This window comes from Oncorhynchus keta, unplaced genomic scaffold (genome assembly GCF_023373465.1).
Source record: "Oncorhynchus keta strain PuntledgeMale-10-30-2019 unplaced genomic scaffold, Oket_V2 Un_contig_15295_pilon_pilon, whole genome shotgun sequence".
Taxonomy (NCBI): Eukaryota; Metazoa; Chordata; class Actinopteri; order Salmoniformes; family Salmonidae; genus Oncorhynchus; species Oncorhynchus keta.
The window spans coordinates 88,979-104,203 of NW_026279235.1; the positions used below are offsets into that span (position 1 = coordinate 88,979).

The following is a 15,225-nucleotide window of genomic DNA, read 5'->3' on the forward strand; positions in this document are numbered from 1 at the left end:
CCAGGTATGAATAATGATGTATTGTATTCCAGGTATGAATAATGATGTATTATATTCCAGGTATGAATAATGACCATGTTATATTCCAGGTATGAATAACGACCATGTTATATTCCAGGTATGAATAATGATGTATTGTATTCCAGGTATGAATAATGACCATGTTATATTCCAGGTATGAATAACGACCATGTTATATTCCAGGTATGAATAATGACCATGTTATATTCCAGGTATGAATAACGACCATGTTATATTCCAGGTATGAATAATGACCATGTTATATTCCAGGTATGAATAATGGCCATGTTATATTCCAGGTATGAATAATGACCATGTTATATTCCAGGTATGAATAATGGCCATGTTATATTCCAGGTATGAATAACGACCATGTTATATTCCAGGTATGAATAATGACCATGTTATATTCCAGGTATGAATAATGACCATGTTATATTCCAGGTATGAATAATGACCATGTTATATTCCAGGTATGAATAATGACCATGTTATATTCCAGGTATGAATAACGACCATGTTATATTCCAGGTATCAATAATGACCACGTTATATTCCAGGTATGAATAATGATGTATTGTATTCCAGGTATGAATAACGATGTATTGTATTCGAGGTATGAATAACGACCATGTTATATTCCAGGTATGAATAATGATGTATTGTATTCCAGGTATGAATAATGGCCATGTTATATTCCAGGTATGAATAATGACCATGTTATATTCCAGGTATGAATAACAACCATGTTATATTCCAGGTATGAATAATGACCATGTTATATTCCAGGTATGAATAATGATGTATTGTATTCCAGGTATGAATAATGGCCATGTTATATTCCAGGTATGAATAATGACCATGTTATATTCCAGGTATGAATAACAACCATGTTATATTCCAGGTATGAATAATGGGCATGTTATATTCAAGGTATGAATAATGACCATGTTATATTCCAGGTATGAATAACAACCATGTTATATTCCAGGTATGAATAATGGGCATGTTATATTCTAGGTATGAGGGCCAGAGAGACCAGCTGGCTCAGCAGTCCTTCAACATGGAACAGGCCAACTACACTATACAGTCCCTCAAGGATACCAAAACTACAGTAAGAACTTTCATTAACTACACTGTATCTACACTACACTATAACCACACCATAACTACACCACGCTGTAACTACACTACACTATAACCACACCATAACTACACTGCAACTACACTACACTATAACCACACCATAACTACACCACACTGTAACTACACTACACTATAACCACACCATAACTACACCACGCTGTAACTACACTACACTATAACCACACCATAACTACACTGCAACTACACTACACTATAACCACACCATAACTACACCACGCTGTAACTACACTACAGTATAACCACACCATAACTACACTGCAACTACACTACACTATAACCACACCATAACTACACCACGCTGTAACTCCACTACACTATAACCACACCATAACTACACTACACTGTAACTACACTACACTATAACCACACCATAACTACACCACACCATAACTACACCACGCTGTAACTACACTACACTATAACCACACCATAACTACACTGTAACTATGCTACACTATAACCACACCATAACTACACTGCAACTACACTACACTATAACCACACCATAACTACATGACCCTGTAACTACACTGTTACTACACTGTTACTACCCTGTATCTACACTACACAACACTGCATTGTAACTACACCAAAACTACACTACACTGTAACTACACTATAACTACACCAGCACTACACGACCCTGCTACTACCCTGTAACTAGTTTAGTTTAGTTTAGTTTATTTTATTTTATTTTTACAGGGACAGTGCACATTAATCAACGTTTCAGTAAAAGTGCCGGTTTTAGCCAGCCGGCTAATTTTCAACCGCAGTCCCTGGGCAGGTTATTCAAAACAATTACAATATAGACAATAGCACCATAGACACAGCAACATAGCAACATAGGACAAGCAAGACATAGCATACAGACAGAGCAACATAGGACAAGCAAGACGTAGCATACAGACAGAGCAACATAGAACAAAAAGCAGCAAGACACTACACTGTAACTACACTGTAACTACACCAGCACTACACGACCCTGTTACTACCCTGTAACTACACTGTAACAACACCATGCAAAGTGCATACAGTGGGTGATGTCATCAGCGCTCTGCCTTCAAGTCTCCGGAAAGCATGTGTTTTGCGAGCGAGAGGCACCTTTCATTATAACGTTGGAGGAAATACTTTCCTAGCATGTGAGGAATGTGCTTGCTGGCCTCGTAAATGTTAACCGGCTAACAAAGAAAATATTTTTTTTGGCTACAGTTACGCTAACCCATTTGCAATCCTTTCAGCTGTGCTTGCTAGCTTGCCGGCTAGCTACAGAGGTTAGCTGGCTAGTTAGCTACAGTAGTTGGCTACTGCCATGAAGTTGTTGTTGTGTTATCATATTTAGCCTGTTCCATCGTTTGCAGAATGCATACATTAGAATATAGCGCGGGAGAAGGGAATATAACTGCACTGTAACTACACTACACTATAACCACACCATAACTCCACTATAACTACCTGCTGTTAGACAGTGGACGCGGTGGACACATTTAAATGTAGATGCATGACACGTTTGGAATCCCATGATCAGAACTCTATGATCAGAATATTAACTGTCATGTCTAGACACAGCCTCAGACTACAATAAGGATTACACAATCTGTCTCTGTTCAGTTCTCTTCTGTCCCACGGAAGAGAACTGAAACATGCATGCAAAGCAGAGGGAATGGGTTTGATTAGACATAAAGGATCAGTCCTTGACGACTTGTCCTTTAGATATAAAGGATCAGTCCTTGACGACTTGTCCTTTAGACATAAAGGATCAGTCCTTGACGACTTGTCCTTTAGACATAAAGGATCAGTCCTTGACTACTTGTCCTTTAGACATAAAGGATCAGTCCTTGATGACATGTCCTTTAGACATAAAGGATCAGTCCTTGACGACTTGTCCTTTAGACATAAAGGATCAGTCCTTGACTACTTGTCCTTTAGACATAAAGGATCAGTCCTTGACGACATATCCTTTAGACATAAAGGATCAGTCCTTGACGACATGTCCTTTAGACATAAAGGATCAGTCCTTGACTACTTGTCCTTTAGACATAAAGGATCAGTCCTTGACTACTTGTCCTTTAGACATAAAGGATCAGTCCTTGACTACTTGTCCTTTAGACATAAAGGATCAGTCCTTGACGACTTGTCCTTTAGACATAAAGGATCAGTCCTTGACTACTTGTCCTTTAGACATAAAGGATCAGTCCTTGACGACTTGTCCTTTAGATATAAAGGATCAGTCCTTGACGACTTGTCCTTTAGACATAAAGGATCAGTCCTTGACTACTTGTCCTTTAGACATAAAGGATCAGTCCTTGACGACATGTCCTTTAGACATAAAGGATCAGTCCTTGACTACTTGTCCTTTAGACATAAAGGATCAGTCCTTGACGACATGTCCTTCAGACATAAAGGATCAGTCCTTGACGACTTGTCCTTTGTATTGTTGGTTCTCAGGTGGAGGCTATGAAGATTGGAGCTAAAGAGATGAAGAGAGCTTACAAGGATGTGAAGACTGATCAGATAGAAGTAACTCATTTAATGTGATTATATCAGTTCTCTCACATTATACGCTGTGGAGCTTCTTCATCGTGTGTGATGTGGTGTAGGACCTACAGGATCAGCTGGAGGATATGATGGAGGATGCCAACGAAGTTCAGGAGTCTCTGAGTCGCAGCTACGGAACTCCTGACATAGATGAGGATGACCTGGAAGCAGGTAGGGGTGTAGATCTAACAGCAGGTAGGGGTGTGGATCTAACAGCAGGTAGGGGTGTGGATCTAACAGCAGGTAGGGTAGGGGTGTGGATCTAACAGCAGGTAGGGGTGTGGATCTAACAGCAGGTAGGGTAGGGGTGTGGATCTAACAGCAGGTAGGGTTGTGGATCTAACAGCAGGTAGGGTAGGGGTGTGGATCTAACAGCAGGTAGGGGTGTGGATCTAACAGCAGGTAGGGGTGTGGATCTAACAGCAGGTTGGGGTGTGGATCTAACAGCAGGTAGGGGTGTTGATATAACAGCAGGTAGGGGTGTGGATATAACAGCAGGTAGGGGTGTGGATCTAACAGCAGGTAGGGGTGTGGATCTAACAGCAGGTAGGGTAGGGTGTGGATCTAACAGCAGGTAGGGGTGTGGATCTAACAGCAGGTAGGGTGTGGATCTAACAGCAGGTAGGGGTGTGGATCTAACAGCAGGTAGGGTTGGGGTGTGGATCTAACAGCAGGTAGGGGTGTGGATCTAACAGCAGGTAGGGGTGTGGATCTAACAGCAGGTAGGGGTGTGGATCTAACAGCAGGTAGGGGTGTGGATCTAACAGCAGGTAGGGGTGTGGATCTAACAGCAGGTAGGGGTGTGGATCTAACAGCAGGTAGGGGTGTGGATCTAACAGCAGGTAGGGGTGTGGATCTAACAGCAGGTAGGGGTGTGGATCTAACAGCAGGTAGGGTAGGGGTGTGGATCTAACAGCAGGTAGGGTTGTGGATCTAACAGCAGGTAGGGTAGGGGTGTGGATCTAACAGCAGGTAGGGGTGTGGATCTAACAGCAGGTAGGGGTGTGGATCTAACAGCAGGTTGGGGTGTGGATCTAACAGCAGGTAGGGGTGTGGATATAACAGCAGGTAGGGGTGTGGATCTAACAGCAGGTAGGGGTGTGGATCTAACAGCAGGTAGGGTAGGGGTGTGGATCTAACAGCAGGTAGGGGTGTGGATCTAACAGCAGGTAGGGGTGTGGATCTAACAGCAGGTAGGGGTGTGGATCTAACAGCAGGTAGGGGTGTGGATCTAACAGCAGGTAGGGGTGTGGATCTAACAGCAGGTAGGGTAGGGGTGTGGATCTAACAGCAGGTAGGGGTGTGGATCTAACAGCAGGTAGGGGTGTGGATCTAACAGCAGGTAGGGGTGTGGATCTAACAGCAGGTAGGGTAGGGGTGTGGATCTAACAGCAGGTAGGGGTGTGGATCTAACAGCAGGTAGGGGTGTGGATCTAACAGCAGGTAGGGGTGTGGATCTAACAGCAGGTAGGGGTGTGGATATAACAGCAGGTAGGGGTGTGGATCTAACAGCAGGTAGGGGTGTGGATCTAACAGCAGGTAGGGGTGTGGATCTAACAGCAGGTAGGGGTGTGGATATAACAGCAGGTAGGGTGTGGATCTAACAGCAGGTTGAGTAGGGGTGTGGATCTAACAGCAGGTAGGGTAGTGGTGTGGATCTAACAGCAGGTAGGGGTGTAGATCTAACAACAGGTAGGGTAGTGGTGTGGAGCTAACAGCAGGTAGGGGTGTAGATCTAACAGCAGGTAGGGGTGTGGATATAACAGCAGGTAGGGGTGTGGATCTAACAGCAGGTAGGGTAGGGGTGTAGATCTAACAGCAGGTAGGGGTGTGGATCTAACAGCAGGTAGGGTAGGGGTGTGGATCTAACAGCAGGTAGGGTAGTGGTGTGGATCTAACAGCAGGTAGGGTAGGGTGTGGATCTAACAGCAGGTAGGGTGTGGATCTAACAGCAGGTAGGGGTGTGGATCTAACAGCAGGTAGGGGTGTGGATCTAACAGCAGGTAGGGGTGTAGATCTAACAGCAGGTAGGGGTGTAGATCTAACAGCAGGTAGGGGTGTGGATCTAACAGCAGGTAGGGGTGTGGATCTAACAGTGTAGGACCTACAGGTGTAGGACCTACAGGATCAGCTGGAGGATATGATGGAGGATGCCAACGAGGTTCAGGAGTCTCTGAGTCGCAGCTACGGAACTCCTGGCATAGATGAGGATGACCTGGAAGCAGGTAGGGGTGTAGATCTAACAGCAGGTAGGGGTGTGGATCTAACAGCAGGTAGGGGTGTGGATCTAACAGCAGGTAGGGGTGTGGATCTAACAGCAGGTAGGGTAGGGGTGTGGATCTAACAGCAGGTGGGGTTGTGGATCTAACAGCAGGTAGGGTAGTGGTGTGGATCTAACAGCAGGTAGGGGTGTGGATCTAACAGCAGGTTGGGGTGTGGATCTAACAGGAGGTAGGGGTGTGGATATAACAGCAGGTAGGGGTGTGGATCTAACAGCAGGTAGGGGTGTGGATCTAACAGCAGGTAGGGTAGGGGTGTGGATCTAACAGCAGGTAGGGGTGTGGATATAACAGCAGGTAGGGGTGTGGATCTAACAGCAGGTTGAGTAGGGATGTGGATCTAACAGCAGGTAGGGTAGTGGTGTGGATCTAACAGCAGGTTGGGGTGTGGATCTAACAGCAGGTTGAGTAGGGATGTGGATCTAACAGCAGGTAGGGTAGTGGTGTGGATCTAACAGCAGGTAGGGGTGTGGATATAACAGCAGGTAGGGTAGGGGTGTGGATCTAACAGCAGGTAGGGTGTGGATCTAACAGCAGGTTGGGTAGGGGTGTGGATCTAACAGCAGGTAGGGGTGTGGATCTAACAGCAGGTAGGGGTGTGGATATAACAGCAGGTAGGGGTGTGGATCTAACAGCAGGTAGGGGTGTGGATCTAACAGCAGGTAGGGGTGTGGATCTAACAGCAGGTAGGGGTGTGGATCTAACAGCAGGTAGGGGTGTGGATCTAACAGCAGGTAGGGTAGGGGTGTGGATCTAACAGCAGGTAGGGGTGTGGATCTAACAGCAGGTAGGGGTGTGGATCTAACAGCAGGTAGGGGTGTGGATCTAACAGCAGGTAGGGTAGGGGTGTGGATCTAACAGCAGGTAGGGGTGTGGATCTAACAGCAGGTAGGGTAGGGGTGTGGATCTAACAGCAGGTAGGGGTGTGGATCTAACAGCAGGTAGGGGTGTGGATCTAACAGCAGGTAGGGGTGTGGATCTAACAGCAGGTAGGGTAGGGGTGTGGATCTAACAGCAGGTAGGGGTGTGGATATAACAGCAGGTAGGGGTGTGGATCTAACAGCAGGTTGAGTAGGGGTGTGGATCTAACAGCAGGTAGGGTAGTGGTGTGGATCTAACAGCAGGTAGGGGTGTAGATCTAACAGCAGGTAGGGTAGTGGTGTGGATCTAACAGCAGGTAGGGGTGTAGATCTAACAGCAGGTAGGGGTGTGGATCTAACAGCAGGTAGGGGTGTGGATCTAACAGCAGGTAGGGGTGTAGATCTAACAGCAGGTAGGGGTGTGGATCTAACAGCAGGTAGGGTAGGGGTGTGGATCTAACAGCAGGTAGGGTAGGGGTGTGGATCTAACAGCAGGTAGGGTAGGGGTGTGGATCTAACAGCAGGTAGGGGTGTGGATCTAACAGCAGGTAGGGGTGTGGATCTAACAGCAGGTAGTGGTGTGGATCTAACAGCAGGTAGGGGTGTGGATCTAACAGCAGGTAGGGGTGTAGATCTAACAGCAGGTAGGGGTGTGGATCTAACAGCAGGTAGGGGTGTGGATCTAACAGTGTAGGACCTACAGGTGTAGGACCTACAGGATCAGCTGGAGGATATGATGGAGGATGCCAACGAGGTTCAGGAGTCTCTGAGTCGCAGCTACGGAACTCCTGACATAGATGAGGATGACCTGGAAGCAGGTAGGGGTGTAGATCTAACAGCAGGTAGGGGTGTGGATCTAACAGCAGGTAGGGGTGTGGATCTAACAGCAGGTAGGGTAGGGGTGTGGATCTAACAGCAGGTAGGGGTGTGGATCTAACAGCAGGTAGGGGTGTGGATCTAACAGCAGGTAGGGGTGTGGATCTAACAGCAGGTAGGGTAGGGGTGTGGATCTAACAGCAGGTAGGGGTGTGGATCTAACAGCAGGTAGGGGTGTGGATCTAACAGCAGGTAGGGGTGTGGATCTAACAGCAGGTAGGGGTGTGGATCTAACAGCAGGTAGGGGTGTGGATCTAACAGCAGGTAGGGTTGGGGTGTGGATCTAACAGCAGGTAGGGGTGTGGATATAACAGCAGGTAGGGGTGTGGATCTAACAGCAGGTTGAGTAGGGATGTGGATCTAACAGCAGGTAGGGTAGTGGTGTGGATCTAACAGCAGGTAGGGGTGTGGATATAACAGCAGGTAGGGTAGGGGTGTGGATCTAACAGCAGGTAGGGTGTGGATCTAACAGCAGGTTGGGTAGGGGTGTGGATCTAACAGTGTAGGACCTACAGGTGTAGGACCTACAGGATCAGCTGGAGGATATGATGGAGGATGCCAACGAGGTTCAGGAGTCTCTGAGTCGCAGCTACGGAACTCCTGACATAGATGAGGATGACCTGGAAGCAGGTAGGGGTGTAGATCTAACAGCAGGTAGGGGTGTGGATCTAACAGCAGGTAGGGGTGTGGATCTAACAGCAGGTAGGGTAGGGGTGTGGATCTAACAGCAGGTAGGGGTGTGGATCTAACAGCAGGTAGGGGTGTGGATCTAACAGCAGGTAGGGGTGTGGATCTAACAGCAGGTAGGGTAGGGGTGTGGATCTAACAGCAGGTAGGGGTGTGGATCTAACAGCAGGTTGGGGTGTGGATCTAACAGCAGGTAGGGGTGTGGATATAACAGCAGGTAGGGGTGTGGATCTAACAGCAGGTAGGGGTGTGGATCTAACAGCAGGTAGGGGTGTGGATCTAACAGCAGGTAGGGGTGTGGATATAACAGCAGGTAGGGGTGTGGATCTAACAGCAGGTAGGGGTGTGGATCTAACAGCAGGTAGGGTAGGGGTGTGGATCTAACAGCAGGTAGGGGTGTGGATCTAACAGCAGGTTGAGTAGGGGTGTGGATCTAACAGCAGGTAGGGTAGGGGTGTGGATCTAACAGCAGGTAGGGGTGTGGATATAACAGCAGGTAGGGTAGGGGTGTGGATCTAACAGCAGGTAGGGGTGTGGATCTAACAGCAGGTTGGGTAGGGGTGTGGATCTAACAGCAGGTAGGGGTGTGGATCTAACAGCAGGTAGGGGTGTGGATCTAACAGCAGGTAGGGTGTAGATCTAACAGCAGGTAGGGGTGTGGATCTAACAGCAGGTAGGGGTGTAGATCTAACAGCAGGTAGGGGTGTGGATCTAACAGCAGGTAGGGGTGTGGATCGAACAGCAGGTAGGGTTGGGGTGTGGATCTAACAGCAGGTAGGGGTGTGGATCTAACAGCAGGTAGGGGTGTGGATCTAACAGCAGGTAGGGGTGTGGATATAACAGCAGGTAGGGTAGGGGTGTGGATCTAACAGCAGGTAGGGGTGTGGATCTATCAGCAGGTAGGGGTGTGGATCTAACAGCAGGTAGGGGTGTGGATCTAACAGCAGGTAGGGTGTGGATATAACAGCAGGTAGGGGTGTGGATCTAACAGCAGGTAGGGGTGTGGATCTAACAGCAGGTAGGGGTGTGGATCTAACAGCAGGTAGGGGTGTGGATATAACAGCAGGTAGGGTAGGGGTGTGGATCTAACAGCAGGTAGGGGTGTGGATATAACAGCAGGTAGGGTAGGGGTGTGGATCTAACAGCAGGTAGGGGTGTGGATCTATCAGCAGGTAGGGGTGTGGATCTAACAGCAGGTAGGGTAGGGGTGTGGATCTATCAGCAGGTAGGGTAGGGGTGTGGATCTAACAGCAGGTAGGGGTGTGGATCTATCAGCAGGTAGGGGTGTGGATATAACAGCAGGTAGGGGTGTGGATCTAACAGCAGGTAGGGTAGGGGTGTGGATCTAACAGCAGGTTGGGGTGTGGATCTAACAGCAGGTAGGGGTGTGGATATAACAGCAGGTAGGGTAGGGGTGTGGATCTAACAGCAGGTAGGGGTGTGGATCTAACAGCAGGGAGGGGTGTAGATCTAACAGCAGGTAGGGGTGTGGATCTAACAGCAGGTAGGGGTGTGGATCTAACAGCAGGTAGGGGTGTGGATCTAACAGCAGGTAGGGGTGTGGATCTAACAGCAGGTAGGGGTGTGGATCTAACAGCAGGTAGGGGTGTGGATCTAACAGCAGGTAGGGGTGTGGATCTAACAGCAGGTAGGGGTGTGGATCTAACAGCAGGTAGGGGTGTAGATCTAACAGCAGGTAGGGGTGTGGATCTAACAGCAGGTAGGGGTGTGGATCTAACAGCAGGTAGGGGTGTGGATCTAACAGCAGGTAGGGGTGTGGATCTAACAGCAGGTAGGGGTGTAGATCTAACAGCAGGTAGGGGTGTGGATCTAACAGCAGGTAGGGGTGTGGATCTAACAGCAGGTAGGGGTGTGGATCTAACAGCAGGTAGGGTAGGGGTGTGGATCTAACAGCAGGTAGGGTTGTCTACAGCTGGTTGATGTTGTATGTTGTCAGAGCTGGATGCCCTAGAGGATGATGTTGTTGTGTGTTGTCAGAGCTGGATGCCCTAGGGGATGAGTTGTTGCTGGATGATGACAGTTCCTACCTGGATGAGGCTTCCTCTGCCCCCTCCATCCCAGAGGGCATACCCAACGACAGTAAAACCAACAAGGTAAGACACAGCCCTTGCCTGCACAGAGCCCTGACCTCAACCCATTGAACACCTTTGTAATGAAATGGAACACCAACTGCGAGCCAGGCCTAATCGCCCAACATCAGTGTCCGACCTCACTAATGCTCTTGTGGCTGAATAGAAGCAAATCCCAGCAACAATGTTCCAACATCTAGTGGAAAGCCTTCCCAGAAGAGTGGAGGCTGTTATAGCAGCAATGTTCCAACATCTAGTGGAAAGCCTTCCCAGAAGAGTGGAGGCTGTTATAGCAGCAATGTTCCAACATCTAGTGGAAAGCCTTCCCAGAAGAGTGGAGGCTGTTATAGCAGCAATGTTCCAACATCTAGTGGAAAGCCTTCCCAGAAGAGTGGAGGCTGTTATAGCAGCAATGTTCCAACATCTAGTAGAAAGCCTTCCCAGAAGAGTGGAGGCTGTTATAGCAGCAATGTTCCAACATCTAGTGGAAAGCCTTCCCAGAAGAGTAGAGGCTGTTATAGCAGCAATGTTCCAACATCTAGTGGAAAGCCTTCCCAGAAGAGTGGAGGCTGTTATAGCAGCAATGTTCCAACATCTAGTGGAAAGCCTTCCTAGAAGAGTGGAGGCTGTTATAGCAGCAATGTTCCAACATCTAGTTGAAAGCTACCCCCATACTAGTCAGCTACCTTCATACTAGTCAACTACCTTCATACTAGTCAGCTACCTTCATACTAGTCAGCTACCTTCATACTAGTCAGCTACCTTCATACTAGTCTTTTGGGGCTTGTGGGTGTCCTAGAGCGAAACAGCCAATATGTTCGGGCGAGTCCCACCTTTCCATAGAGAGGGCTACTAGTATGTTGCCAAAATCGTTCGTACGCTGCAGACGAATTTGTGAGAAGAGCGGTTTTCGGAACGTCTCATGGTCTGACAAACACCTCTCTAGTCTCCTTTCACCACAGATGCAGAATGCCGACATCGGTTGGTGCGGTGGGTTGAGACGGAGCCCAGGCTAAAAAAACACATCTCTAGCTTGAACTGACTGATGTGTCATTGTTATTTTGTATTGTGCTAATTATTTCAGCAGGGGTGCGGACATTGACTCTAGGGTTTTTTTAACACGTATTTTCTTGTTTTTTCAGGATGGCGTTCTGGTGGATGAGTTTGGTCTGCCACAGATCCCTGCTACATAAAACTACAGATCCCTGCTACATAAAACTACAGATCCCTGCTACATAAAACTACAGATCCCTGCTACATAAAACTACAGATCCCTGCTACATAAAACTACAGATCCCTGCTACATAAAACTACAGATCCCTGCTACATAAAACTACAGATCCCTGCTACATAAAACTACAGATCCCGGCTACACTTTTATATGTAGAGTAACATTTCTACATTACAATGATCTGACCTGAGAACAGGTTACATAACTTACTACCACTGTATTACTAAGGTATTGATGCTGTTTTGGAGATGAGTTTATATTGTTACCGGTAGGGTTTACATTTATCTAAAGCCATCCCTTTAAACTTGGTGTACCTTTAATTAGAATGTTCTCAACAGACTCAGTGGAATATACGGAGAGAAGGTTCAGAGTATTAGGGATCAATGACAGGAAGCCATGGAAATACATACATTTCTTTCATTTCTTGTATATTATTTAGGGTTAGGTAAAGTAAAATCAGGTTTGGAGTGCCTTTACGCACTAAATATATTGGTGAATCAAAACTACAGTGGTTTGATTCATCCTAAAAGTTGTCATATTCAGTAGTTCAATCCATGAAGTATTGGAAGGGGAGAAAAGTGTACAGTAGGGGTTGGCCAGTAGTCCTTTAAAACTATCCTGATAATCATCACTAATCGTGGAACTGTGATGACAACGGTCCAGTCGTCTTGAACCGTGCACCAGGCTCCAGGTATCGACTGCTATGTGTGGTCTGCGTTCCATAATGATTCACGTCATATAGGCGAAATGACCACGGGGGGTAGGGGACATGCCCCCCCCCAACATTCAGAACAGGTCAATTCGTGTCACCCCCCCAACCCCCAATCATTTCTTTAAATAAAAAATAAATGATTCCAGGCAATGTTTTTTTTTTTAAATCGCCCTTGATTCAAATAGGCTACAGGTCCGAAATTATTGCACAACATTAGCTTAATATGATCCACTATTGCTAGCGTCCCTCAGGAACAACCACACCAACACGACCGAGAGAAAGGTCCACTAACAATGGAATGGAATGTGTCAGGAAACTAACACTAAAGAGACAGTTTTACATGTACACTACCGGTCAAAAGTTTGGGGTCACTTAGAAATGTCCTTGTTTTTTAGAGAAAAGCACAATTTTGGTCCATTAAAATTACATAAAATTGATCAGAAATACAGTGTAGACATTGTTAATGTTGTAAATGACTATTGTAGCTGGAAACGGCTGATTTTTTTAATGGCATATCTACAGTGTATATAGTCTAGACCAGGGCTATTCAACTATACTGAACAAAAATGCATATTTCAGTTGACTAGTTTTTGTGGAGAAGTCTCTCTCCTTCCTATCAGTAGAGAATGGGCCCCTATAATAAACTGCACCACCTCTGTGGGGACTTAAACTCATCAAATCTTGTTGCAAAGTTAGCTTTCAGTTTATCTAAAACTCCGATATCAAGGGATCTGTACTGATGACTGAATGTGGACTGAATGTGGACTGAATGTGGACTGAATGTGGACTGAATGTGGACTGAATGTGGACTGAATGTGGTGCAGTGTAGGGAGTGTTGAATAGCCCTACACTTCCTTCTGAACTTCTAACATAAGTGAGGTGGGTGTGGCTTCGTGACTGATCTCACCAGCACGGTTGCTACGCCACCAAAACATGTGGGTGTCTGCTATCGGCGTTAACGCTTGATTTGATTGAATCTCGGCCTGTGATTTTAACACTTCACCTGATTGAATCTCGGCCTGTGATTTTAACACTTCATCTGATTGAATCTCGGCCTGTGATTTTAACACTTCATCTGATTGAATCTCGGCCTGTGATTTTAACACTTCACCTGATTGAATCTCGGCCTGTGATTTTAACACTTCACCTGATTGAATCTCGGCCTGTGATTTTAACACTTCATCTGATTGAATCTCGGCCTGTGATTTTAACACTTCACCTGATTGAATCTAGGCCTGTGATTTTAACACTTCACCTGATTGAATCTCGGCCTGTGATTTTAACACTTCACCTGATTGAATCTCGGCCTGTGATTTTAACACTTCATCTGATTGAATCTCGGCCTGTGATTTTAACACTTCACCTGATTGAATCTCGGCCTGTGATTTTAACACTTCACCTGATTGAATCTCGGCCTGTGATTTTAACACTTCACCTGATTGAATCTCGGCCTGTGATTTTAACACTTCATCTGATTGAATCTCGGCCTGTGATTTTAACACTTCACCTGATTGAATCTCGGCCTGTGATTTTAACACTTCACCTGATTGAATCTCGGCCTGTGATTTTAACACTTCACCTGATTGAATCTCGGCCTGTGATTTTAACACTTCACCTGATTGAATCTAGGCCTGTGATTTTAACACTTCACCTGATTGAATCTCGGCCTGTGATTTTAACACTTCATCTGACTGAATCTCGGCCTGTGATTTTAACACTTCACCTGATTGAATCTCGGCCTGTGATTTTAACACTTCACCTGATTGAATCTCGGCCTGTGATTTTAACACTTCACCTGATTGAATCTAGGCCTGTGATTTTAACACTTCATCTGACTGAATCTCGGCCTGTGATTTTAACACTTCACCTGATTGAATCTCGGCCTGTGATTTTAACACTTCACCTGATTGAATCTAGGCCTGTGATTTTAACACTTCATCTGATTGAATCTCGGCCTGTGATTTTAACACTTCACCTGATTGAATCTCGGCCTGTGATTTTAACACTTCACCTGATTGAATCTCGGCCTGTGATTTTAACACTTCACCTGATTGAATCTCGGCCTGTGATTTTAACAACTCCATTGTTTCCATTGTCAAGCCAACCATTTTGCGTGCCAGGGAGTTAGCATGATAGCACAAACAGACTGGCACTCAGGCTACCCACCCCCTCCTCAGTAAGTATTGTCCTGTTCAGTATTAATTAGCCTGTACTAATATAACAGTGATGACTGAAACCATTGGTCCAGATATTAGGAACATTCCTTCCTGTCTGTAAGATGTGTGTTGGTTTTTGGAAACCAATGTAATAAAGGAACGGAGTTCCGTTTTTCTAAATGTTGATCAACATGATAGTGTGCTGCTTTATCTTCTCCTTTTAAACAGGTTGATATCTTCTTCTTGGTGGATGGTTTAGCTGTGCGGCTGGCCGGTGTGTTTAGGGTTCTCTGTTGTTTACTGGAGTCTGAGCTCAAGCTGAAGTTGAATCTTTTGAAGTTCAGCTTTACAGTGTGAATGAAATGGAAGACTGCATCCATGGTAAACGCTGCACGTGTCCGAGCAATAAGAAATGACCTTTAATCTGACCCCGACAACTGTTCTGTAAGAAACAACAAACTCACACAAACAAAATATTCTCCAAAAATGGTTTATTGGTGTGGATCCTCGTCCTCCTCTAGTTCTGGTAAACTTACAGTAGGTTATCTATAGTATATGGACTGGACTCTGTGGGTTAACTAACCAGTTCTACATGATGGACTGGACTCTGT

The 15,225-nt window shown here is 46.2% G+C and overlaps 2 protein-coding genes across 31 annotated transcripts in view; one reads left to right on the plus strand and one right to left on the minus strand.

Moving 5' to 3' along the window:
• Positions 1–12,895, plus strand: part of LOC118380203 (charged multivesicular body protein 5-like) — a 59,910-nt gene extending 47,015 nt beyond the window's left edge. The window contains exons 4-8 of one of the 3 annotated variants that reach the window (XM_052502215.1): positions 1,042–1,135; positions 3,634–3,705; positions 3,786–3,894; positions 10,424–10,539; positions 11,658–12,895. In XM_052502215.1, coding sequence (XP_052358175.1) covers positions 1,042–1,135; positions 3,634–3,705; positions 3,786–3,894; positions 10,424–10,539; positions 11,658–11,708 — 442 coding nt within the window. In that variant the 3' untranslated portion in view covers positions 11,709–12,895. Of the gene's footprint in view, positions 1–1,041; positions 1,136–3,633; positions 3,706–3,785; positions 3,895–7,571; positions 7,681–8,259; positions 8,369–10,423; positions 10,540–11,657 lie in introns of all 3 variants that reach the window. The other 2 variants (XM_052502216.1, XM_052502217.1) reach the window with 2 other exon arrangements.
• Positions 12,896–13,037: 142 nt separating this feature from the next.
• Positions 13,038–14,803, minus strand: LOC127918940 (sodium/potassium/calcium exchanger 1-like). 28 transcript variants are annotated; one of them, XR_008101447.1, is made up of 5 exons: positions 14,434–14,803; positions 14,182–14,253; positions 14,110–14,145; positions 13,714–14,073; positions 13,038–13,677 (listed from the first exon to the last, which is right to left on the minus strand). XR_008101447.1 is itself a non-coding variant. In XM_052502210.1 (4 exons), the coding sequence occupies exons 1-4, from the start codon at positions 14,564–14,566 to the stop codon at positions 13,304–13,306; spliced, it is 939 nt and encodes a 312-aa protein (XP_052358170.1). In that variant the 5' UTR covers positions 14,567–14,803; the 3' UTR covers positions 13,038–13,303. The 28 variants fall into 28 exon arrangements, 5 of the variants coding, with proteins under 5 accessions (XP_052358170.1, XP_052358172.1, XP_052358171.1 ...); XR_008101449.1 differs by lacking the exon at positions 14,182–14,253; XR_008101455.1 differs by lacking the exon at positions 14,182–14,253 and having other exon boundaries at positions 13,714–13,893; positions 13,966–14,181.
• Positions 14,804–15,225: the final 422 nt, after the last annotated feature.